At 39.8% G+C, this 24,761-nt stretch overlaps 1 protein-coding gene and 1 long non-coding RNA gene across 2 annotated transcripts in view; one reads left to right on the top strand and one right to left on the bottom strand.

The window, feature by feature from the left end:
- The window catches only part of LOC106485750 (uncharacterized), a 32,025-nt gene extending 18,269 nt beyond the window's left edge, over positions 1-13,756 (top strand). Inside the window, exon 3 of the long non-coding RNA XR_001292767.2 lies at positions 13,421-13,756. This is a non-coding gene — a long non-coding RNA (uncharacterized lncRNA). The remainder of the gene's footprint in view (positions 1-13,420) is intronic.
- Positions 13,757-17,844: 4,088 nt separating this feature from the next.
- TMEM52 (transmembrane protein 52) lies at positions 17,845-23,557 on the bottom strand. The gene is made up of 4 exons (XM_013944184.2): positions 22,753-23,557; positions 21,874-21,918; positions 19,757-19,926; positions 17,845-19,127 (listed from the first exon to the last, which is right to left on the bottom strand). Exons 2-4 carry the CDS (start codon positions 21,903-21,905, stop codon positions 18,766-18,768), a joined length of 564 nt encoding a protein of 187 aa, XP_013799638.1. The 5' UTR covers positions 21,906-21,918; positions 22,753-23,557; the 3' UTR covers positions 17,845-18,765.
- Between the last annotated feature and the right edge of the window lie 1,204 nt (positions 23,558-24,761).

The following is a 24,761-nucleotide window of genomic DNA, read 5'->3' as shown; positions in this document are numbered from 1 at the left end:
AGAATAGAGGGACTTTGGAACTAGACCTAAGATTATGGATTATGGAACAAAGGCTGAGTTTCAGCAAGGGAGAAATGAACAAAGTTATACAAATGAAGTGCTTGTGCAAACTAACAAAGGAGTAGCATTCTTTTTAGTGTTTACGTCTGAGATGGAATCTTGTTGGCTGTAGGTGCTTTGAAATCCAGATCACAATCAAAATTAGCCTGCAAAACTAGGAGTCATTGCTTGGCTTGGGGGCAATACTTAATAGGGTGACAAGAAGTCTCAGGACTGAGACCTGGAACCTGAGCTCTAGATCATTTGAGACAGTCTTCCAAACTGCCCTGGATTCAGATAATTGACCTGGAGGTAAAAGTTTCTCTATCTAGTTATGAAAATTTCCTGAGCTAGCCAGTGCTATGAATGTAATGACACTTAATATATTCTGAGTATTAAGAAAACAAAAAGCCAACAGTTTTTGGATAAAATATACACTGCAGATCTTTGCAGGAGGCTGGCTCAGGACAGTTCTTTCCTCATATGCACATTTACTTATCCCACTTGCATCTTAAATAGAACTGTGAGTGAGCCAATTTCATCCTCTTAATGGTCATGAAAATACACTTTAGTTGGAGGTAGCTTTGTTGTAAATAACATTTCGGGCAACTGTGACACCATTGAGCCAGTATTCCATTAAAAACAAGCAAACAAAAAAAAAAACCCCACAGTAACAGAAAAGACACTTCACCCCTCAACCCAGATCGATACCTGTTCCTCCTCTGAAACTTATATCCATGCAGTCCTGACCTTGTTCAGTGATGAACTCCCCCAAGGAGCAACTTCAGCAAAATTCAACCCAAACAGCCAGAATAAACGTATTAGTGACTTTCAATATCAAGCAGTACTACTCACCTGACAATAATTTAATTAGGTTTATTTTAAGTCAGTCTCTTTTTTTAACACTAGCCTTATGGGCTCCTTCTCCTATCCACTTGTCATGTCAGTAGCCTTTTGGATAGTACTGACAGATTCTAGAAAGAGAACAGGTACTGAAAGGAAGATAAGGCAGATATTTTCATAAGAAGCTTTTCCAGCAGTTAAAGCTATGTTGGGTATTGCACTTTCCCAGCGTGTGAATTGCAAAGGCTGTGTTTTGCTTACACTCCAAAGCGAGTTTCCTTTCCCTTTGTTTGAATTTCAGTTAAATATTGCCCAGGTGCTTTGGCAGATTAGAGAAGGAAAGGGAGAAGATGGTGCAAAAATCTTGAACCAGCCATTTATTCCTTCCAGTACTTCACTGGTTACTATCATCTTTAGAATACATACCCTTAGTTGGGGGCCAAAGAACCAACTGAAAAATTAGAGAGACTGAAATACATGTACCCATCAAAGCGAAACCTCTCTACTGAGCCAAGATTTCTAGCTTAGTTTTTGTTAAGGTAACTGAATTTTTTAAAGCAGCATGCTGTAGCTGTTGCATCTTAGCTGTCCCAGTGCACTGTGAACATAAGCCATTCCCTTAACAGTTTTCAGAAAATGCATGTGGCAAATCTGTATAGCTGGCCATATATTTGCTGTCAGGTTACTGATCAATTCCATCAGTAGAAGATACTCTTCTGAACCAGTACAGACACAACATAAAAATCTCAGCACTGAAATGAGGCATGCCTGGTCTTCTGAAATACAAAAGCATCACATGTAAGATCATAATAAATTCTGTCAAGCTGCCCCATCAAGTCCACACAATAGTCAGTACAACTTCCTATACAATCCTGCTTACCGAATTCCTGAACTTGCTTTGCCTGGATCAGAGCCCCTTTTTCATTTGATGTCTATAAATCATTTAGTAAATGAGGTTATAAACCAGAAGTGTTTGAAAACAGGCAGGTTTATGGCAGAAATTACAGAATACAGCTGGAAAGAAAATTCTAATTTGTAAATAAAAAATTTAAACAAGGAAGTTGATCCTAAAACCTATGTTCAGCCAATCAAAACTCAGAAACATCCATGTAACTAATGTGTTCTCTGAAAACTAACCAATAATCTGAATTTAAGACTCACAAGTAGTCTAGAGGCCAGATGCTATCCGTTTCATCAGTTTAAATTTTCTGTTTGGCAAGAAATGAGAAAATCATCACTTACCAGCAAATATTTAGCTGTTCTCAAATTACGTACTGCAAATATTTATTCACCTTGAGTTATCAGTTCATAGGCAGATAATTAGGGACTTCAGTAGCATAGTACGGGTTATTTCTGCTGAAAATCTGTTCTACTGTATGGGTTCTAGTTAAGTATAAATTCCATTTTTCCAAAAGCATTTTCTGGATTACATACATACACCCTGATGTCATCCACTACTAGTATGTAACCATACTAGCGTGTGTGTGTGTGTGTGTGTGTGTGTGTGTGTGTCTAGAAGCCAGCAAATCACTGCTCTGTATCACATTTTTAGTAGAAAGTAATGGCATGGGTTCAGCATATGGAGGTAAGAAAATAATTTTCATTCATTTCATCAGGGAAACCACTGTTTCTGTGAAGAATGTCAAAGGATTCTTTATGTAAAACTAACAGGACTTAGCTTTTAAAAGAATTTCAGAAATTCTCCCATAGATTAAACCAATGAAATGCAATTTCCTACTTTAGGATCAAGAGTTGATCCAATTTTATTTTTAAATATTATGGTAACACACCTAGCACCCAAGTCACAGGCACTGTCTGAACATGTAACTAAGATAGCATCCCTGGACCTGCAGGAATTTCTGATCATCTAAGTATTTCAAACTTGCTGCTTAATGCACTAAAGCAATGCAGTGAACAAATGGTATTTGGGGCAGTGAAGCAGACAAAGGCAAGTGCAAGGCAGAACAAGGAATGGCTTTTCTCCAACTCTTATTGTATCTGGACCCTATTGATGCTTTACTCTGGATGTTGCAGGTTTACCACTTAATACTCTCCAAAGATTATAATGCATTGATCATAAAAGCCATTATAAGTGTACCACTTTACTTATATTGTTAATGAGCTTGTCTATAATGGGATGTGCAACCTGAATTTTGTGACAGAGCCAAGGTATAATTTGCTCTGGGCTATAAAGCCTATGAATTATGGAGGCAATTCCCAAGTCTTCATTTTCTTTCTGAGCACAGGTGCTCAGGGTGAGTGCACGCGTGTGTGAGAAAAGGAGAGAGACAAGGCTGCAAGCTGTTGACAGTGACATAGGCACCAACTTGCTCCACCACTATGTCTCCCAGTCATAAGTTCCTTCACAAAGGTAGCCGATAACAACTGACAATAACTGGCAAAACAATCATTCTGGGCAAATGAGGGAATAAAAATTACATGTGGAACTGTGCAAAATGAGTTCCAAATTCAAATCACAGTAAAGAATGCTCTTCGGGTAATTAGAGAGGGGGGCTTTTCCTTTATAGCTGTCACATAATTTGTGTGGATATAATCAGATTTAGTTGATTTAGTGATGGTGAAAAATGCTGGAGTGACAAATCAGAAGTCTAAGATCCCCTATCCAGCTGAGCATATAGTCTGCTATGGGACCAGGTCTCCCACTCAGTGTTGTTTTTAACCTGGCTTCCTAAGGAAGTGAGGCTTTGTAATCACACTGTCCGTCTGTGTCCTGTCTCCCCTCTTTCCCCTCCCCGCCCCCAGCTACTAACTTTTGAATCCACTGACCAATTTCAACCAAGGTTGGTAGAGAACTGGAGGTTTCAAAGACACGAAGCTCCTAAAAGTTTCATGAAAACAAGAAACTGCATAGAGAAGAGGGATCTGTTAATACCCCCACTGTGGGAAAGTCTGCAGCATGAGCTCACCCTTATTAGGCACTGCAGAATGCACACAAGAGAGAAATCTTGTGCATGTCCTAACTATAAGGAAAGCTTCTACTGAAGGTTACATATTCTTAAATGTTTGGAAATTTTGTCAATAAATATAAAATTCTAGAAAACCAGGCATCATTACTTTTGCTGCTCAAGGAATTCAAAGGGTTTTTTTTCAACTATTTCTATAACTTGAATACACAGAAGACCCCTCTGTGACCAGATCTCCATTATGACCGGTGCTGTGGGAGAATTTCCTCCTCCAAAGTACATACATCTTAAACATGGGACAGACAGGATGGGAAAAGAAACAGAGGCATAAGGGAGGAAATGTCTTGATGGAGGTCACCTAACAGACTTCTAAATGCAATACATCACAAAGGCACATGCACAGCAGCTGCAAGCAGATTTCTTCAGCCAGAGAATAGAAACTTTCAGCACTATGAAGGAGAATCACTTCAATACCAGTGTTGACAGGATTTCACACTTTTCAGTGCCTTCCTACAACAGGTGAAGACAGCCTGATAAAACCAGCAATAAAAGGTGACCACTTGTGTCAGCATGCTGCCAACATAGCTCTAGTGAAGGATGCTGCATTTTAAAAAAAAAATCATCAAGTTAATTGTGATCATCAGCAACCTGTTTAGGTTGTGGCTGGACCATTGGAATTGAATTAGCATAACCAATCCTGAGAAGAGTTTGCAGATTTCTTCAACATAGACCAGGCTAATCTTGTTCTTTGGTATGCTGTTGTAAAAGAATTTTTTTTACCCCTGCAAGTCCTAAAAGTATTTTGACACCAGCTAAGTGGGATACCAGGGGGACAGTCAGCATCACCAATGGATTATTTCATATTACTCAAAAGGTTAAAGGGAAGTTCTGTATCCATCACATGTTTTCTCTTAATCTTCTCTTCTGATATTCCCAGCAAGTGGGTCTGTAATACTTATCTTTTAAAATATTTGGCTTAGGAAAAAGTGTCTTTTGGAAAAGAGATGTGCTCAAACCACAGCCCTGCTCAAGAGCATCAGGATAATTCAGACCCTAATCAGGGCAGACTGTGAGGGCTTGGCTCTAACCCATGCTGTCATACCTGTGAGCTGATCTGTGCTTTCCTTTTAGTCTTACTGTGTGCATTCAGACTGCTCTGGCCTAGTATATCTAAACCAGCTTCCAAGGATTTTTTTTTTTTTTTAATTACCATTTCTGAGAAGAGCCCAAGATTTCTTTCATTACAACAACAAAGCTATCTGAGAGAAGCAATACCCAAGTCTCAAAGAAAAATGCTGTTGGCCAAACTGCTTTTATTTTTGGTCCTGAGATAATGAAAACATTATGCTTAAGGTATCCATTTAAAGTCAGTGCCTTCTCAAACTTGTACCTTGGGCCTCCCTTTGCCCCCCCCACCCAATTCCTTTTCTTTCATTTGCATCCACATCACAAAAAGAACCTCATCTCAGATGTTTTGTTTCTCTGACTGGTGCCCTCATTGTGCTTCTGTCTCTTGAAATCCCTTAGAAAATCCACTGGCTGGAGAGGAATTAAATAATCAGTGTCATCTTCCATATCGCATTTTGTTTAATTAGCCATTAGACTCTGTCTTTTGAACCATCCCATTGTGTTGTTCATCCTCTCCCTTACCAAAAAAAAAAAAAAGGTACAGGCACTCTCTTCCCTCATCTGCTTTTTCCTTTGATTAGATCACTTTTCTTTATCCCTCCCTCATCCAAGGCACTTCCTTTTTAGTTCATCAAATGTAGCTAGATATTCAAATCCTCTGTTCATAAAGAAAGAAACTCTGCATAGTGCACAATTTTTACTAGGAATTACTTACACTTGGCTTGAAATCTGCAGTAAGAGGATGCTGTTCAGAAAGCAACCTTGCTCAGCAGATATGCTGCTCGCATGCCTGGGACAAAAGGATGCTGCCAAAGGCAGTAGGAATCAAATTCAATACACTTCAAACTTCTAGATATAATTATGGCTATAATTTAACCAACATAACAAAACAAAACAAAAAATCTCTTGGCCCACAAGAAACCCGAAAAAATTTGCAAATATTATTTTTTTTAGGCTTTTTCTTTGGAAATTGTCTGCACTTCAAAAATTGTAGCAAAAACTTTCTTCTGAAGGTGTTTTAGTGAGACACATACTGGTACACAAGGCTACGGGAATCTGAACATTTTACTACTGTATTGTATGTTATTTACCCTTATCCTTCCCCTTTTATTTTTTAAGTGTGGTTATATAAAAATGAAGAGCTCTTAAATCTGGTAATAGAGTTTTGCTTCTTCAGCAAGACAAAAAATAAAACTAATTTTTATTGCAGTCTTCATCAACATTAATTACAATTCTCATGAACTGACCTTTTCTTACAACCATAAATAACAACCTTATCATTTTTTCAAAGTTGAGAAACTGCATTCTGCAATTGTCCAGATTTAGACTTGTCAAATGTCCATAGTGGACCTGGACTGCCTCGGTCTTAGAATTTTTATCGGCTCTCTGGGTTAAATTACAGTGTAGACCATTTAATATCTGGGTATACCTGGCTTGTAACAGATACAATGTTTTACATGAGGAACATGCTGCTCTCAGCCTCTAATTGTTGTGACGTTCTCTGGACTCCTCTGTCTTGACTCACTGAGGGAGCAATTTTGTATATCTCTGCTATAGATTTATTATGAGCAAAGTTCCCCAAAGGAATGTTCAAAAGGTTGGGCAAGGTATGGCTAATGCTTTCTTTTTTGCACCTAGAAAGATATGACAAGTCTTGTCAGACCAGGCTGGTCAGGTTTTTTGGGCCTAAAGTTGGAGTTTCAGAAATTGAGGTGCACCAATCAGTAACTCCTTTATAAATATCTGGTCCACATAATTTCTCTGTAAACTGGCTTACTGAGCAGGTATTTTACTGATCTCTTACACTGGTGTCTCTATGATTTTAATATTGTAGCCCAACAAGAATAGATAATACAGAGAGGAAATCCTGTTATACACAGAGTTTGGCTCAGAGCTGATGGTCTCCTCGTCTAAGCAGATATAGTCAGAAATGAGTCTTCCAAAAACAGGGTTCTTAGTCTTGAGCTTTCGAAGTCACAAAAGGTTTTCAAGAAACCCTGTCCCTTGAGGATCAGCCACCTAGCCCTCTTCTGCAATCTGAAATGGAGAGTTCCATTTGGGGCAAGACACTTCTGTCTGAGCAGTCTTCCAAGGCACTGAGAACATGGTAAGTATATTGCCTTTCCTTGCTGTACCAAACTGTAACACCTGCAGCTTCTTTATATACCCATGATAACACTTCTTTTACACAAATGGTGTGAGACTTTGTGCGCAAATGTGTTGTAATACAGACCTGTCAAAAACAAATGATTTCAGAGTAACCCCGAGCAGATCTAACAGACAGTGAACTCCTATTTGGTTAATTGCCTCATCTAGAATTATTTAGACATGCTTGAATGACTACCTCAGAGAATTATTGTTGTTTTTTTTTTTAAGTATGTACATTTAAATTCACCTCTCTGCTCTGGAAAACTTTTTTTTTTTTAAGTGTTTAATTATTAAAGCATTTTTGAGGGGAAAATGTACAGGATTAATTCTTTATGAGTGGAAATATGCTAATCCTGTGAATCTTCCTGAAAGGCTGTTCTGTAGCATCACCAAGGATAGTGCATTTCTCTTGAAAGGATTGTTTTAGACATTCACAGTTTAAATAATTATAGCACTAATAAACAGTGTTAATTACACAGTGTCTTCAAGTCCCAAAGTACTTTAGAAACTGGCTATAAATGGTACATCCATAAAGATCACTTCAGTTCTCACTGATATGAACCCATGTCTGGATGCTATGTGATGACTCTTTAAGAGCCTAAAGCAACACTGTGCAAGATTTCCGACCACAAACTGAAGCATGTCATATCTGCTTGGAAACACACAAGGGAAGATATATGTAGCTAAGAGAAATAAAACTGAATATAAACTTGGCCTTTTTTCTACAGTAGGATCTCATCATGTTTCCTGTGACTTTAATAGTGTAGAATGTAATTCTAAATGAAAAATCAGTCATAGATTCCAAATACTTTCCCTGACAAATAACTAGGAACCCAGCCATCATAAATTGGGAGAACAATTAACATGCAAGAACAATCCTATCCCTCCTTCTCCTATGCAAGCTTAGTAGAACAAACACAAAGGAATACCATGTCTAGGTTGGGAGCTTTTGAAAGTATCCATTTCTTACTTGAGACTCACAAAGAGCCTCAACAGCAAAGCAGAATTTTCTAGGATTGTAAAGCCAGATCCCATACTGAGAGATAAGTAGAGCTAGTCAGAACACAAGCAAAAGTCAAAAGAGAAAGAAACTTTTATGGAAAGCAGCAGTAGAAATGAATACAGAATAATAATCTCCATTCCACATTTTTGGGTGTGGTTAGTAAGCTTTAAAACAAAGAAGTTATTTTTAATTTACCATGCAGTAAGGTTAGGAACTCCCAGTACCCCCTTCCTAGTCATAGTGCAAAAATGCAGGCTGAATGGAAGCTTGCTACTAAACCTATTTTCATAAACATTAACAACAAGAAATTCTGACTTTCTCCAATTAAATAGAAAAGATTCAGGTGATCAATGGACACTTTTCCATCCTACTTCCTGCTATTTAGGCATGCAGGGCATATGGGAGCAGTACTTTCGAGCTGTTACTTCTCTAGATCAGGATTCAGGAGATCTGCCTTTTAATTCTTTCTCTGACATTAATTTGTTAAGTGCCTTTGGTCATTTTCTTTCACTGTATTCCCCATGCGCAACAGTGATTCTAAGGTCTGACTGATGGCATTCTACACAAATATAAACTGCTATTTTTAAAGTGGGAAGGCACCTCTTTATTTGCTGCAGGCATTGAAGTGCAATTTATAAATCCCCTATTCATGATCTTACTGTTTGGAGGGACAAAATTTCTGCAATGCTGTTGATCAGAAGAAACCTGTGAAGTGCAGATGTAAGTAATGAGCAGTGGCCGGGGTAATCTGCCTCTTTGAGGACAGAAGGCCGGGGCCATCTATTACTCTTTGATTATCAGCTTTCCCTGAGAAGGGGTCAGATGATTTTGATAAAAGGCTGAGACAGTACTGCTGAAAACATTGTGGAGAGTGGACTGAGCTGCTTTTGATATGCAAAGAAAATTCTGTGCTGCTGCAGCCTGACTAGGTCAGGGAAGTAGTTTATGTTTGAATTAATTAGAGCCTGAGCAAGACACAAGATTTTTCCTAGGTGGTGGAGGGAAAATACTGGATTATACCCTTCCTGCTAGGAACTCAGGAGAAAAACTAAGTGCATTATTCACTGTGCTGTGTCAAACCACACTTCCTTTCTCTATACACACACTGAAACTCCGTTCTGCAGTGTTCCTTCCTCTTTGCCTGCTCTGTACTTCTCTAAAGAAGAAGCAGGTTCAATTGTTTTCTTTTGCTGTGCATAATGTCTTGTAGAAGCTATTAAGGACGTGAGGGATTGATTACTGCAGGGCAATTGTTACTAGGTTAGGCTGGCAACAGAGGTGACCCAGAGTGAGACCGGCTTCTATTAACCCAGGTGATCATTTGGAGTCAGATCTGGTTTGCAAATGCTCTGCGGGCATTTGAGGTTTTGATCTGGGGTCTTGCAGTTAGAACTATCATCCCCCATAAGCACCTCCCCCCTCCACATGCAAACACATCTCCTTGCAGTTTGGTAGATGCTCTGTCAGGCTCTGCTGACAATGTACAAGATGGAAGAGTTGTAAAAGCAAAAGCATGCTGGGAATGGAAGTCAAACTGGTTTGATTACTCCCCCTGTCCTCCTTGAGCAAACTCAGTCCTTGCACTGCAGAGCAATCGCTACAGAACCAAGCAAAACTGAGCCTTAGAACCACCATTTCCTCTTTGCAACAGCAAGAGCTAGTCTCTCACAAAGCTATTCCCGGTGATGATATAGTATAGTATACTGAAAAGTGCAGGACTGCCCTCTTGCGTCAGCCACTGTTTTCTTATTTGCCCGGTTTTATATTCCTCTGTCTGTCAGTAAGCACTCTGCCATTTCCCTCCAGCAGTTCTGCTGAGTTCAGTGTTTTATCATGTTGATTGCTGTGGTAGGAAACAAAAATGGAAATGTCCAGTGATCAATATACAAATTTACTACTTTAGACAGACAATAAAGGAGACAAAATAATAAATATTCAGGTTTTGTCAAAACTGGAATTTAAAGATATCATGTTGGCTGACCCTATCAGAGCAAAATTTGCAAAAGTCCTGCGTAAGATAGAAATGTAATCTGTATTGAAAATTAATGGCATTTGTTATTTTGCATACAGGATTCTGGTTTTGACAACATTTTTCTCCTAGTCTCTCTCTGTAATTTAATGTCTACTGAGTCTTTCTAGTAGTATCCTGGGTTTCCTCATAGGTTTAATTAATGTAATTTAACGCACTGGATACTAGATCACATTTTTTGCATTAAGCTTTTAAAACATGTTTGTCAGTATACACCTAGTGACTTTTATGTGGAGTACCCCTGCTCTGCGGTTCCTTTGGGATCAGAAAAACAGGTACAAATATAGCATGATGGCATTAAAAATTCACTATGCATTAGAACTGCTTGAAGAATGAACATTTTCAATTAAAAATTCTGCAAAAAAATTTCAATCAATTTATAACTAAAAATTCAATAAAACAGTTTCACAAGAAAAATTACAAATTATTGGTGAAAGACTTATCATTTGCTGACCTGATGTAATATTGGCAAATGTTGATGTGCTTGCGTGAAAATAATTTGTAGTGTTCACAAAATGCTGGCTTCTTAAATAACTATAATCTCACACAGAAAAGATGTGGGTGCTAGTGTGAAATAGTTCTGCCAAGAACCAGTACCCAGGGATGAACATTAGCATTATAAAGGCAAACGTTGTGTTAAAATACTTAAAAGTGTTATGCAAGACACTGAAAATATCATCATGCCATTACATTAATCAATCCTGTGTTTAATGTCTAGAATATTGTGTTCAATTTTGATTTTTCTACCCTGAAGAAGAGACAAGAGAAATAAAGAATTTCCCTGAATTCTTCTGTATATCAGGGAAAATAAAGAAAGGTCCTAAGACAAACTGCATTTTCTGAGCACAGAGTGAAAGTTTGGAACTCACAGCCATTAAATAGTTGAGGTTAGGAGTTTGGGGGAGGCCTTTATGTTGGTAATTTCATTTAAATAGAAATGCTTTTATCCTTGGGTAGCTTGTAGACCACTATATTCTCTAGGACACAAGGCCAGAATTCTAGCCTAATTTATCTTCTCTTTGGAAAGGCATAGAATTTGTTTCTGAGTGCTATTTTGATGGAAGGGTTCAGTAAATGAGAATACATTTGCTGTATTCATAACCTGGAGACACTAAGGATTGAGCATATATATCTCTTCCAGCTGGAAGCATCCAAATAGTTATACTGAATAATAATTCATTCTGTTCTTAAAAATTATTCCTGCCTATTCTCCATCTTGTCACAGAAAAAGAAGGGGGAGGAGAGAATAAGACAGGAGAAGATAATTAAGAAGGACAGAAGAGACAGAAAAGAAGCAGACTTGTTAAACCAAACTTTTCCTGCAACTCTCATAGTAAGCTATATGCAAGTTAAATATAGATCCAACACTTCCCTAGGGAGCCTGCTGGTGAACAGTTCACATGCCATGAGTTTGTAGCAGAGATTCTAGTCTCATTCCTGTTGGCTGGCGGAGATCTTCATTTTCAAATCATTAGTGCTTGTCTCCAGGGTAGTTCTTGCAGTAATGGTTATCAGAGCATAGTCTTTTAAAAGCTGTGCAAGATTTTTTGCCCACCACTTCTGCTGCTTAGTAACAACAGACTATGAAGTTATGATATCTGCACACATCATTAATCTTTTGTAAATACACATTAATCTATCATAAAAAAGCTGCAATAAGAAGATTACTCTTGATGGCCTATGATCAATAGTCTTGGGATCCTCTTTGACCTTCTGTAAAAATCTTCTGAGTACAGCATTACTTTTGATTAGGTAAAGCCAGTGGTATACAGCTGTGGCAGATAAATAGTTTAGGGCATCAGATAATTAGATGATTAGATGATTTCCAATGGTGACACTGACTTCCTCTCCACTTAAGTTATTTTTATAACAAGAAAAACAGAAAATGAACTTGGTATTTTACCATTCATCTAAAATAATGCAAGTGATATTTACAGTTTCCATAATACCTGTTTTTATGGTAAAGCCTCAGCTGATGTATAATTAAAATGTATTGTTTCATGATTTTGATCAACATTAAGGTACCAGTCACTAAATGACAGTTTAATGCAACACTACTTTTCAGCTGATCCTTCAACTGGTGGCAAAAGAAGCATGTTTGCTGAAAGAGATCATAGTGCCATCCCATTCTTGTCTGAACTTTTTACAGAGATTATGGATGTCTCATGATCATAATTTTTCATTTAATCTAGGTTCATTTAAAAATGAACACTGTGCTCTTCTCTGTCTGGATATCTGACATGAGCGGGAATATGTTTTTATTGATAAATCCTAATAGTACTGAATCCTTACACAGCTCAATATTTTTGAAATATTGGTAGAGCCAGACTAGATCAAATATCTAATCATGTATTTTTCTCAAAGTGACGAATACTAAAGATATCACAGGATATCATTCACCTTCTTCTGGAACAAGTAATTCGATTGAAAGAATATCTTTCTAAACTCCTCATCAGTAGGAAGCAAATTTGGGTTTTAGTTTTAGAGCAGGTTTCGTTATTAAAATACTCTCTGAATATTAATCAGGCACTGCTAAGTATTTGTGACAGACATAATCCCATAGATAGTCAGTGGAGTAACTTTAACCCTGCACCTAAATTATCAGACCATAGTTTACTATTCTTAGTATAATCATTTTTCTCTGTCCTTTACATGATCCATTAGCTCTTACCCTGCTTCTCCAAATACATAATGTGTCTGTTAATACCCTAGGAACTCTCATGTGGTTTGGGGAAACCTATATGCAAAGGTGTGATTCACACCTAACTTGAACTGTTCTTTTATTGGCCCTGAATGCATTACGTTCATCCCCATTTGCCTCACTGTGGACTACCCTATTTAACAAACAATTGTAACTGATGCCCAAGGAAATGTTTTATTTGGGAGAAACTCAAGCCAAAAAATCATTATGAACTCATCTCTGACACTGGTTGATGATATAATTATCTCCTTCTAGTCGGTCACAGTTGATTAGAAGTAAATAAAACTTGTCCTGATGTCATGATAACACCAATCTGGCACATCCCCAATTCTTACTGAAGAACCAGGAAGATTCTTTTAAACTGATACCATGTGGGTTATCTTCCTATTTATTTCAGCCTTTGGAAGTGTAAGCTGCAGTGATCAAAATACTTTTCAAGCAGGAAAAAAGCCACTGTGCTGCAAAGGCATGCCTCAATTAATGATTGTCATAAAGTAACCAAAATTGGGCTCTATCAAAGTTGGATGAAGCTAACAGTGGTTTGAGTGAGCAGCATGCCATGAGGCTAATAAATCCTTCTTTGTCTGTGGTTCTCTTTCTTTCAGAGTTTGTGGCCATGATGACTAGAGAATCCTTTAAGCTCAGCCAGTAGTGACTTTCAGAAGAAATGTATTGTAAACATCTTTGCCTGTAAGGTCTATAATTTCTTACAAGACGATGTGATACAGAGATGCCTGAACTCTACTTATCCATTGCATGTCTAAGTACCTGCATCTGGCATTCACAACATGAGAAAACTATAGGAAAAAGTGAGGGGCTTATCTTCCAAACACATCTGGCAAGAGCTCCCTGTGTATTTTTTAAACAATTGTTTTAAGCCATAAAATTTGTGTTAACACCATGACTTGTTTATTAATAAACTTTGCAAAGAAAGACTTTCAGTGTGGCTTTTGAAGTGAATCCTTTGCAATGAACAGTGTTTTGGGGAAAGGAAACTGTGTACTCTGCCAGTGGTCTTGCATCAACAGTATAGATGCAGCCTCACCAGAGCTGAGTAGAGGGGAAGGATCACCTCCCTTGACCTGCTGGCAACACTCTTCCTAATGCAACCCAGGATACCATTGACCGTCTTGAGCACAAGGGCACATTGCTGGCTCATGGTCACCTTGTTGTCCACCAGGACTTCCAGGGCCTTCTCAGCAGAGCTGCTTTCCAGCAGGTCAGCCCCTGTACTGGTGCATGGGGTTATCCCTCCCTAGGTGAAGGACTCTGCATTTCCCTTTTTTGAACTTCATGAGGTTCCTCTCTGCCCATCTCTCCAGCCTGTCGAGGTCCCTCTGAATAGCAGCACAGCCCTCTGGGGTATCGGCCACTCCTCCCAGTTTTGTATCATCAGCAAACTTGCCGAGGGTGCACTCTGTCCCTTCATTGAGGTCATTGATGAATAAGTTGAACAGGATTGGACACAGCATTGACCCCGGCATACACCACTAGCTGCAGGCCTCCAACTAGACTTTGCACCACTGAGCACAACTCTCTGAGCTCTGCCTTTCAACCAGTTCTCAATCCACCTGTCTGCTTATCTATCCTGCACTTCCTGAGCTTGCCTATGAGGATGTTATGGGAGACAGTGGCAAAAGCCTTGCTGAAGTCAAGGTAGACAACATCCGCTACTCTGCCCTCATCTACCCAGCCAGTCATTCCATCACAGAAGGCTATCAGGTTGGTTAAGCATGATTTCCCCTTAATGAATCCATGCTGACTACTCCTGATCGCCTTATCCTTCACATGCTTAGCGATGGCATCCACGATGAGCTGTTCCATCACCTTTCCAGGGACTGAGGTGAAGCTGCCTGGCCTGTAGTTCCTTCTTGACATTTTTGAAGACTGGAGTAACATTAGCCTTCTTCCAGTCCTCAGGCACCTCTCCTGTTCAAAGTTCAAAGATATCTTGCTTTTATACATGAAAAAAGTTTCACATAAGTCACATATTCATCACATATACAGAGCTCTCTTGACTGTAGCAGTCCTTGAGCAGGTGCAGGGCTCAGTCTCACAGGATTCTTTGGAAGATGTGGCCTCAACCATAGTTCTAGCCTGCAGTTTAGTAAACTGCCAGACCATTTAACGCAAGGTTCAGTTAAGGAGTGTATTGGTGTCAGAGCGTATTCTCAAAGCAGAACAACACCCCTTATGGTAGCTGCTCTAGCTGAACCTGCTTTGAGCAGGGGAATTGGACTAGATGCCTTCCAGAGGTCCCTTGCAACCTCAGCTATTCTGTGATTCTGTGAAAGGTTTTCCTTCAAAATTAGGTGGGGCAGGGCACAAATTGCCTTTTGTTCTTCATGTACTTTATGCTTGCCTGTAGCCCTAGTCATTGATCTGAGTACCCCTCAGCCTTTTCTTTCATTCTGTCTCCCTCACACAGTATTTTTATTCCCAGTAACAATAGCAAAGACAAACTGATATCCCAGATCATCTAGTAAATGGATTGCAGAACAGTAAAGTGTGCTCTCAGGCCTGTTCCTGGGTATTTATTTAATATAGTTAATTGTTTTTGTTTTCTCTGAGTGCCACTGTCACTCTGCATGTGGACCAAATGTATTTTAAAAAATTATTTTAAGTGTTAGATTTTATAACAAGCAGACTGAGTGGGCTGGAGAAATGACTCTTCTTCCTCATTTTAGTGCTAGCAGCAAGTCAAATCTCAGTGCTTTAAGGAAAAGCACTTTTTATCCCATACCTTCACATGGACAACTACTCTTAAAACTATACTAGGCCCCCCCAATAGTAAGACCACTTCTTGCAAAATGCACTGTCTGCAACCACTGTTTTAGAAACAGAGACAAGATTGTCATTGAATTCTCTGTTAGGTGAGTTTCCCCATGACTGGAATCAGTGCTCTTGCTTGTCCCTATGCCATTCAATCTATAGGGAGTGAATAATGAAACTTGTTTAAAAAAAAAAAACAAAAAAAAAAAACCACTGCTTGATCAACAAGTTATGCAATACCACAATGTGACAAACTGAACAGAGAAAGAACAAACACAAAAATCACAAACTTGTTATCAACTGTAATTTAGAATCTATACTGTCTTTTCGCACCACAATTGATCCTTTTCAGTAGGCTTGACAGACTCTTACAGTTTATATTTGGGGTTGAGGTCAAACAAGAATCTGTAACTAAAGTTCATTTTACAAACTATCAGAAATCATACTTTTAGAAACTATCAGTATCACTTACTAAGGTTTAGATCACATCCTTAGAAGCTCTCATTGTTTATTAATTATTATATTATTACAATAATTACTAATCATTAATAATATATTGTTAATAATATATTGATACTATATTATTATATACTATTACAATAATATGTAATATTATAATAATTAATATAATTAATAATAATTAAGTCCCGGGGGAACAAGTGCTGAACTGTCTCCCACTTTTCATCTGCTTTACTGTCTTTTCATCCATGACTTCAGTAGGATGGCAGCTCTTGACATCTGTTAGGATCAAAGAGTGGCAATAGCATTAGTTGAGAACAAACGGGCATGAATTTCTTCTCTTTCCTCTGTTTTCAGCCTGGTTTTAAAGGCCTCACTGATCCCTTTCTGAAAGGGCTGGGAAAAATTTATCTCTATGCCCTTCCTTCAAGGCAAAATAAACACAGAAATGGAAAATCAAAAGGAAAAAGTTAGGCACTAAAGGCACTAAAGTTAGAATTTGGTGTAGTGTCATTTGCCAAAGCAATTTGAGTTAGTGCTTACCTTTTTGAGTCCCCACAAACCATTTCTATGCTTCTTGTGGTACAGTCAGACTGGTTATTAGTTGAGGTAACTATGGGCTTGCAATAATTTCATCACTGAAAAGAGCAAGCCTGTAAGTCTTGGAGGAAAGACAGAGACGGAGAAGCCCCATGGCACAGCCTTAGATCTCTAGTGCCTTTGTCAGCATATCTGACACAAGCACAAAGATACACACTTGCACACCCTTCTTTCCCCCTTCTTTTTTTATTTGCATGTCCTTCACATGTGGCAGGACTTGAACAAACCAGTCACAAGAGGGAAAACATGAAGTACAACAGAGCGACTGGTTCTGCAGGTAATTCCAAGGGAGGGGGGAAAAAAAAAAAAGAGGCTGAAACAAACCCTTTTCTGACAATGAAAGGGCGGGAAAGCTTAAGACTTTCTCTGTCTCACCTAGGCATGCCTTTGTGATGCATCACTCTAGGCATTACAGCTCTGCCTGAACTGTATGTCACAGACTATTCCCTCTGATGAAAAGCTGACACCACAAGGCACTAGTGGAAAAGATAAGGGGAAGAAAATGAAGTGCCGTCCAATGTCTGCATGCCACAACAAAGGCTGCCGACAGGGCAAATAGCACCTGATTTACTCAGTACCAGGCACACAAGTGGCAATGAAGAGCTTTTCCACGCAGAATCTTAGAATAGTATTCACAGACCGGAGGTTCATCTACAAAGCAACTAGAAAAGTTTCACATTTTGGATTTCTTTTTCTGTTCTTGAGGCTTTCATCCCAAGGAAGCATTACTTACATATAGATTATTTCTATTCTTACAGATTCATCTTTTCTTAGCTATGGGTAATTGCATTGTCAGTCTCCTCTCAACAACTGCAGAAAACAGCAGACAAGACCATCATGCTACCATTAGAAAAAGCTACCCCAGAATCAGAATTAATTCATTCTACTTCAGAGACCTATGATTTAATGGACTGGCAGTTTTTAAGGGAAAGAAGGTGTTTACGGTACTAATAAATTAACAATGTTTGTGTATAAATGTATCAGCCATAGTAATACTTAGGTTATATGGAGGGATCCTCTAATGATTATTTGTATTATTCCATATTACTGTATTTTCCAAGAGAAGAGAAACACAAAGGATAACTCAGTCTGAGAGATACCAAGAAGAATATGAAATCTTTCAATAGCAAGAGGTTTGTTTTGATTTTTCTTTTAATTAAAAAGCAACAACAACAAACACAAAGTAGAAATGTGATTATAAAGATCTGGCGCTGCAATTTTATATATATTCTGAAACTTATGCTCTTGGCTTTTCAAAACAATGGACATTTTCCAGCTCATGTTGATTTTCAAACCCATCAGGATCAATCAGCAAAGAGCGTGAATATTTGAAACACGTTAATAATACTCAATCATGTGTAGAAGTGTCTCTAAGAGACTATTTTGTTCTATAACAGGCAAAGAAATATAGGAAAAAGATCGCACCCACAAGCCAGCTTTTATTTAAAATAGAAACTTAAAGATTAAGACAACACAGAAGCAATCCCCTCAGGTCTCATGACCAACAAAAATAACATCTCTTCTTATCTGTCTCATTCCTTGTCTCTAGTTGTGAAATATACCATAATGCCTTTCCCTTCATAAAGGCTTTCATGTCCTTGTTTGCAATTTTTCTTCAGTTTAAGGAACATTTGCCGTTACATAGCAACAAGTTCAGTGCTCCAGCAATTTGCTGGACAGTTAACCTTCCCAAAAAAAACAGACAAACTATAGAGGCTCTTCAGTTTGACATGCTAGGATTCCACTTTCAACTCAGGTTTGGAAAGTTTCTGTTCTGGAACAACAATCTGCTGTTTGTACCATTCTGGCTCTTTGTGTTCCCAAAATGGCAGCCTTCCCCCACCTTTTTTACTGCCATATGCTGGGCACAAGGAATCATTTTTTAAAATCAGGAAACAAGCAAGCATCCATGTCTTACTTTTACAAGCATTTTTAAATTGCTGCCATTTTATTTCATTTCATATCCTTGAAGAAACTTTACCAGGAGATTACAGCAGTCACAGGACGAATCTGTGGATCTGGATCACGGAACTGATGGATCATTACAAGGGCACAAGAGGAAACATCTTTCTGTAATAACGTGCCTATAAAACCAAACTCTTCGCGTCTTCTATAATTCTTACAGTCCTTCTCTTGCTTTATTCACCACCTGAAATGAGCCAGGGCTGAGGTGTTCTTGTGCTGAATCTTGTGAATTTTCAGAATTTGGCTGTGTTGCTGGATCTCTGTTAACTGTATCAAGTGAACACTGGATGGGGTTCAGCCCGCTACCTGGTATCACCTGTCCAGGGATGTCATTGAGTTTCTGGCTTACCAGTGCTGTCTCAATATATTGTTTACCTATTTGGATAGCTTCATCATAAGAAGGTGGCAACTCCATTGCAAAGAGACTGTAAGCTGGAGGGGACACAGTCGTCCTATCCATATCCACATATGACAAAGGAATAGGGGCACATGGAGGGCACTGCAAAGAGCTGTATGCTGTAAAGAGAAAGAAAAAAAAAAGATAAAACAAAAACCTTAAAACAACTTCACAGAACTCTGTTATACAAAGGGCTAATCCTATTTTTCTCTAAGAAAGTATGAGCCCATCTTTGTGGTGTCAGAACATATGTGCTATATATAAAAGCTACCAGTATGGAATTACCCATGATGGAACCTACACATCCTCCAAAGGAGGGCAATCAGAAGAGAAAATGTTTCTGCAAAGCCCCATCCAGCTATTACTGTGAAACACTTGCTATAATAGTGTATGTTGTAACAACAGTGACAGTTTCAGTTGGGTTCCTGCATGCCTAGCTGTGAACAGTTCCTCGTGTTAGAGATACTTTGGCTGGAACAGTTGGACAGTGAGATGGGTAGAACAGTTAAAGGAAAAAAAAAAAAGCCCAAAGGAAAACAAACAAACAAAAAAAGCAGACAATGGTGATAAAAACAGACATGGGAAAAGACCTGTATGAGGTTAACCTACCATGGACTTTATTTTAACCTCTATAGCATTGTTATGAGACTACCTAAAAAAGCCACAGTTGTTGCAATGACTAGATGTAGCATCTCAGTGCTTTAATTGCCAAGTACTGTTGAATAGTTGACTCCCAGAGGACACTTACAGGTCACTGTGCTATGGGCAGTGCTGTCATTGTCAATAAAAATAACAGTCAAATCACAGGGGTGCCTAGGGAAGGTCTGAACTGGAGGCCTCTTCTTCTGGCAGCAGAATTTCACACAGCTTGCTGTGATCCCACAGAGCAGGAGCATGAATACAGTCAGCAAGATTAACCTTAGAGAAGGAGGGAGAGGAATACCATCATTTCATTGCTTATGTTTTACTTCTTCCAGAGCTGAATATAATTTCACTCTAAAGCAAGACAGGCTGAACCTCTTCAGGTTCAGTTCTTAATGGGTGCTGGATCTAGAATTGGAAAGCCGGATTGCAGACAACTTAATAACAAGTTGAAGTGCCAGTGATGATCAGTACAACCCTTTCTGGCTCACAGATACTGTAATGTTAAGATCTTGAGCTATGTTTTCAGTTTGTATGCAGTGAAAATGGCTCCACTGTCATCATACATATTTAAGTACATACTCTCATAGGTATGTACTTAAAGGGAAATACAAGTACAAACTTTCTTAAGTCTAGGACCTGTATTTATAAAACATTGCAGAAACTATGTATTGCAGTCTGTCTTGAAAATGGAATTCAATCTCTAGGTATTGTCTAACTTTATAGCACACACTGTGTGAGTGCTTTTACAATGATGGAGCTACCTAGAAGACCAACTTCGAAGTAAAAGGAAAGCTCTGAACTGAAATCAAGTCAACCTTTACTTTCTGTACCAAACATACTTTTTGAAGAAGCAGTGCAGTCAACATTTTCTGGTGCTAAGAATGAGTACACACAGAGTTTTGGATTCAAACATGTTCCTGACTTTCTCATTGGGATTATATCCCACTCTAAATATGCATAGAAATGGCCTCAGTATCATTACATTTTGCCCATAAAACTCATGATTCTAAAATAAACATTTCTTTAATAACTGTTTTATTTAGTTTTAACAAGAGAATATTTCTGTTAGTATTAGGGTCACACACACACAAAGACTATACTCAGCTTAAAGTCCTGATTTGAAGGCCTCAAACTTCCACAAATTCCATAGCATAAGCTTGGGGTTCTTGCAGGAATCCCATGTTGCAGCTATTTCCTTTATGCAGCTGATTTCAGTTGCATTTTCCTGCAAATTACTGTTTAGAAAAACCCTTTCAGGCAATTTAAAACCACGTGTGATAAGAAGGCTCTGCCCTGCTGGAACTTTGCCATGAAACATTCCTCCATTGTGAGGAGTATTACCTCATCACTAGCCAACCAGCATCTGCTGGCGCTCCAAGAGCTGCATGCTAGTGCATTCAGTGAAATAATCATGCCAGCATATGCTGTTCCCCTCTGATGGGGGCAGGGATAACCTAGGTAAAGGCATAAGTCTCAGTAGCAAACACTAGCTCATTAGCTTCAATGGTTTCAAGTCAGTCAAATTGCAGAAGCCTTCTTAAAATATTGTATGTAACTGTATGTATTTTTAAACAGTTCTGTGCATCAGCATGTCCTGGAAAAACAAATATCAACCTAAATTAGCCCACAGACTGAATGACTAACCAACCTGATCTACATGCTATCAAAGTTAATATATTATTTGACAGAATATAAGCTATAAAACAATGTTAAAATACATGCAATGAATGTTCTAAGCAAGAGACTAATCTGTCTGTTGCAGCGTTTACCCTTTTACTTATCACTGTTTTCCCCTTTTCATCATTAAGCCAACCAGTAAACAGGTTTGTAATCAACTTGAGTAGTCAACACTATAAACTAACAATCTCCTGTCCCTTGAGAGAGGGCACTGAGAACTGTGCATTAGGCAATGCAATGGCCAAGCCCTAACAAGCCCATTCTGTGCAGCTGCTATTGTGTCTATTTAGAAGGAACAAATAGGCCCTACAGTTAAGCTCTAATGTACTCAGAATGGAAAGATGACATATCCCAGATGAATGCTCTGTTCTGCCTGACAACTTATCTCCCGTGTGGTCTAATTTAACATATTCCACTGGCAACTTTCACAAAACTGATGAGAGACCCTTTCCCACATCCTGTATGAGGGAAGAGTGTTTCCATTACCTTACCGCCATTACTGTTCATAACATCTTTCAAATTATTCTGTGTTAGTAAACTTACCAGACATACCACAGGCTTGTCCAGTTAGACATGTTCTGAGGGCATCTGTGAAGGAAGGTAGATAACTCACTGATTTAAATATCTATGCTGTTAATCTATGACAGGAAATAAATTTCATGTAATTTATGAGGTGAAAAAAGGAAAGCAATCAATAAGAAAATGGAGCAAAGCCCCTCTAGATTTAGTTTCAAAGGACATTTCTTTATAGTTGTAACATTATTACAGCTGAGAACATGCAAATTCTCCTGTAAAAACTCAGTTCTGACTGAATAAATGTTTTTTTACAAAGTAGTGGCACTTTACTGTCCTTTATGAGGGAGAACTACCCATGCTGGATTTTCAAAAGACCTATGAAATAATTGTTTGAAGTTAACAGAGTGTAGATCCCTAGTGCCCTAAGCCTGTCTGAAAATGCCAGCCTAAGACAACTTCCTACCTCTCTCAGTTACTTTTAAATTATTTTCCATGGCTCCAGTACAACTAGAATTGTCTTATTCAGATCTACTTACAGTACCAAAAAAGAGAACAGCTTCTAATACATGCAGAAGAGCAGCTGCCACAACCGTATTATAATTAGTGAATTGCATGCAATGGATTTGATGTAACAGAGCAATCCTTTTGGTCAAAGAAGACAATTTGCAAAATGACTTTTCAGAAGATGATGTTGCAGAATCATTTTGAAAGACAGAATCATTCACCTCAGTTTAGCAAGCAAGGCCAGCCAAGTCAAATTTGCAAGTTGGTAAAGATCTTGGAGAAAAAAAATAGTAGCAGCAAACAGACGGCTACAAGTAAGTCTACATTCTGATCTACTAATGTCATTTGATCACGATGGGAATAGATGCAGAAGCAGATATTTGAAAAATTTTGATTACTCACTGATCACAGTTCTCGCAATTATTCTCAGAAGAACAGAGTGATGCCTAGCAAAGGAAAAAAAGAATCGGATAAGCAGACGACCGAAAGTAAAGCACTTAGTTTGTCTGATGCATCTGCTTAGCCGAGTCCAGCGTGTGAGTTTTCAACGGCCGCTACACGTGGCGGCCACAGCCGCCGACGGTGCTGCAGCAAGTTACAGATCGTCACGCTGGAAACAAGGAGAACCCAATGGAGTTTCTTCAATGACAAACGATCTTCCGTACCATCTAACAAAACGCCCAACCTGTAAAGAGGGAACACCCATATCTTCATGAGAATCAAAATCCGCACTCTGCGCCTGGAGCTATCTCTGGAGAAGACAGATGGATTAAAAAAATCGTAAATTATCACTCAGCGTGCCCTGACTGAGCAGAACGATGCCGTCGCCCAGCGGCGGAGTCGAGGGCAGGGGCGCGTACAGTGCGCGCTCCCGCCTGGGAGAAGGCGCCCGCAAGGCAGGACCCACCGCCCCTCCGCGCCCGCGCACCTGCAGCGCGGCCAGCAGCGCCCAGAGCGCCCCGCGCCACCGCACACCGGTCATGCCCCGCCGCGCTCCTGCGCTCAGACCGCCCGGCGGCTCGGCCCGCCGCCCGCGAAAGCACACCCCAGCGCACTGCCAACCCCTGCTCGCCGACAGGCGCTCAGCGGGGCGCACGGGGGACAACGAAGCTCCCCCCCGCTCCGCGGGCAGTGTTTACCCCGCCAGCCCCAGTGCCCGCCCTGACGGGGCGGTGCAGCCCCAGCCCCGCCGCGGGGCTTGTGCTCGGCGGGCGAGGAGGGTGGCGGGACAAGTGCTCGCACAACTGGCGGGAGGCGGGGCGGAGGTCGCCCGCGAAGCGAAGCGGGGTCGGCGCTGGCACCGCTCTCGGAGCGGGGGGCGCGGCAGCGCCCCGGCCGTGTCAGCCTTCCGCGGGCACGGCCGCCCCACTTCCTCGCCGCGCCCGGGCCCTAGCGCCGCGCAGGCTTCCCGCTAGCGCACGGTGTCCCTTGCGTGGCAAGCGGAGCTCTGCAAAAAGAGACTCTCCGGCCTCCAGCCCTCTCTCATTAGCTCTAAGGTCCCCTCGGTGCCACGGCAGCTCATTGCAGCGCGCAACTGTTTTTCGGTGGAGCCTGAGGGCAGACTATCCTACGTCCTTCACTCTGTGCATAAGCAGAGGCCCTCCAGCTCGAGGAATCACAGAGGAAGCCTTGAGGTTAGGAAGGTGATACAAAGGGAGCCGGAATGCAGAAAATTCAACTTTCAGAGGTTTCCCCGAAGCAGTTTTGGACTGCTACCCATTGCTTTCCTTAAGAGAAGGTAATTATCAGGTATGCTAGTAACTGAACGCACACCTTGTGCCTATGTAGTGTCAGAGAGATTTTTGCAGGAGTCATGGAAAAGGAATGAGAAATTAGGTATGAAAAAGAAGAATCAAGAAGAAACAAAGGTCTGCAAAAGCAGATCATTTCCTTTTTTTAAAATTAGTCTATTTAAGACACATGGAACAACTGCATTTCAGAACATGAGTAAAAAAAGGTATTGGCTGCTCCCTGAAAATGGGCTTTCTCCAAAAATATTTTAACCATGTTCAACATTTCAAATTTAGAAATTTGATTAAAATACTTGCATGTCATTGTTGTCTTAAAAATTGTTAACCTAAACCCTTGGCATAGATAACATTTGGTGGAAATTTCACATAGAGAAATGTTTTGTTACTGTGATTAGAGTGATCATTAACAGTGATTTTGCACATCTGTAAATGACAGCTTTCCTGCGTTCTCTTCAGGGCGAAGTCTAGCTATTTTAGTAGGATCGTATGTAGCCCATAGAGTTAAAAATCTCCCCGAGTCCCTTTAGTAGTTAGGACTTACTGTGAGTTACACAAGTCTTAGCATCAGAGGAGAACAAAACACACACCAAAGGTCAACCATATTCACCATATGAATAAGCAAGGATTGTTTCTGCTTTGATGTAGAAGGTGACTTAAAGG

This window comes from Apteryx mantelli, chromosome 26 (assembly GCF_036417845.1).
Source record: "Apteryx mantelli isolate bAptMan1 chromosome 26, bAptMan1.hap1, whole genome shotgun sequence".
Taxonomy (NCBI): Eukaryota; Metazoa; Chordata; class Aves; order Apterygiformes; family Apterygidae; genus Apteryx; species Apteryx mantelli.
Note: the sequence above shows the minus strand (reverse complement) of the source record. Positions and strands in the feature narration are given on the sequence as shown.

Excerpts from the sequence above, each read along its gene's own strand:
- TMEM52 (XM_013944184.2), bottom strand. The coding sequence starts at position 21,905 with ATGTCTAACTGGACAAGCCTGTGGTATGTCTG. Across the intron at positions 19,927-21,873 it reads ACAAGCCTGTGGTATGTCTG|GTTAATCTTGCTGACTGTAT; the intron begins GTAAGTTTACTA and ends TCCTTCTCTAAG. Across the intron at positions 19,128-19,756 it reads TGCCCATAGCACAGTGACCT|CATACAGCTCTTTGCAGTGC; the intron begins GTAAGTGTCCTC and ends TTCTCTTTACAG.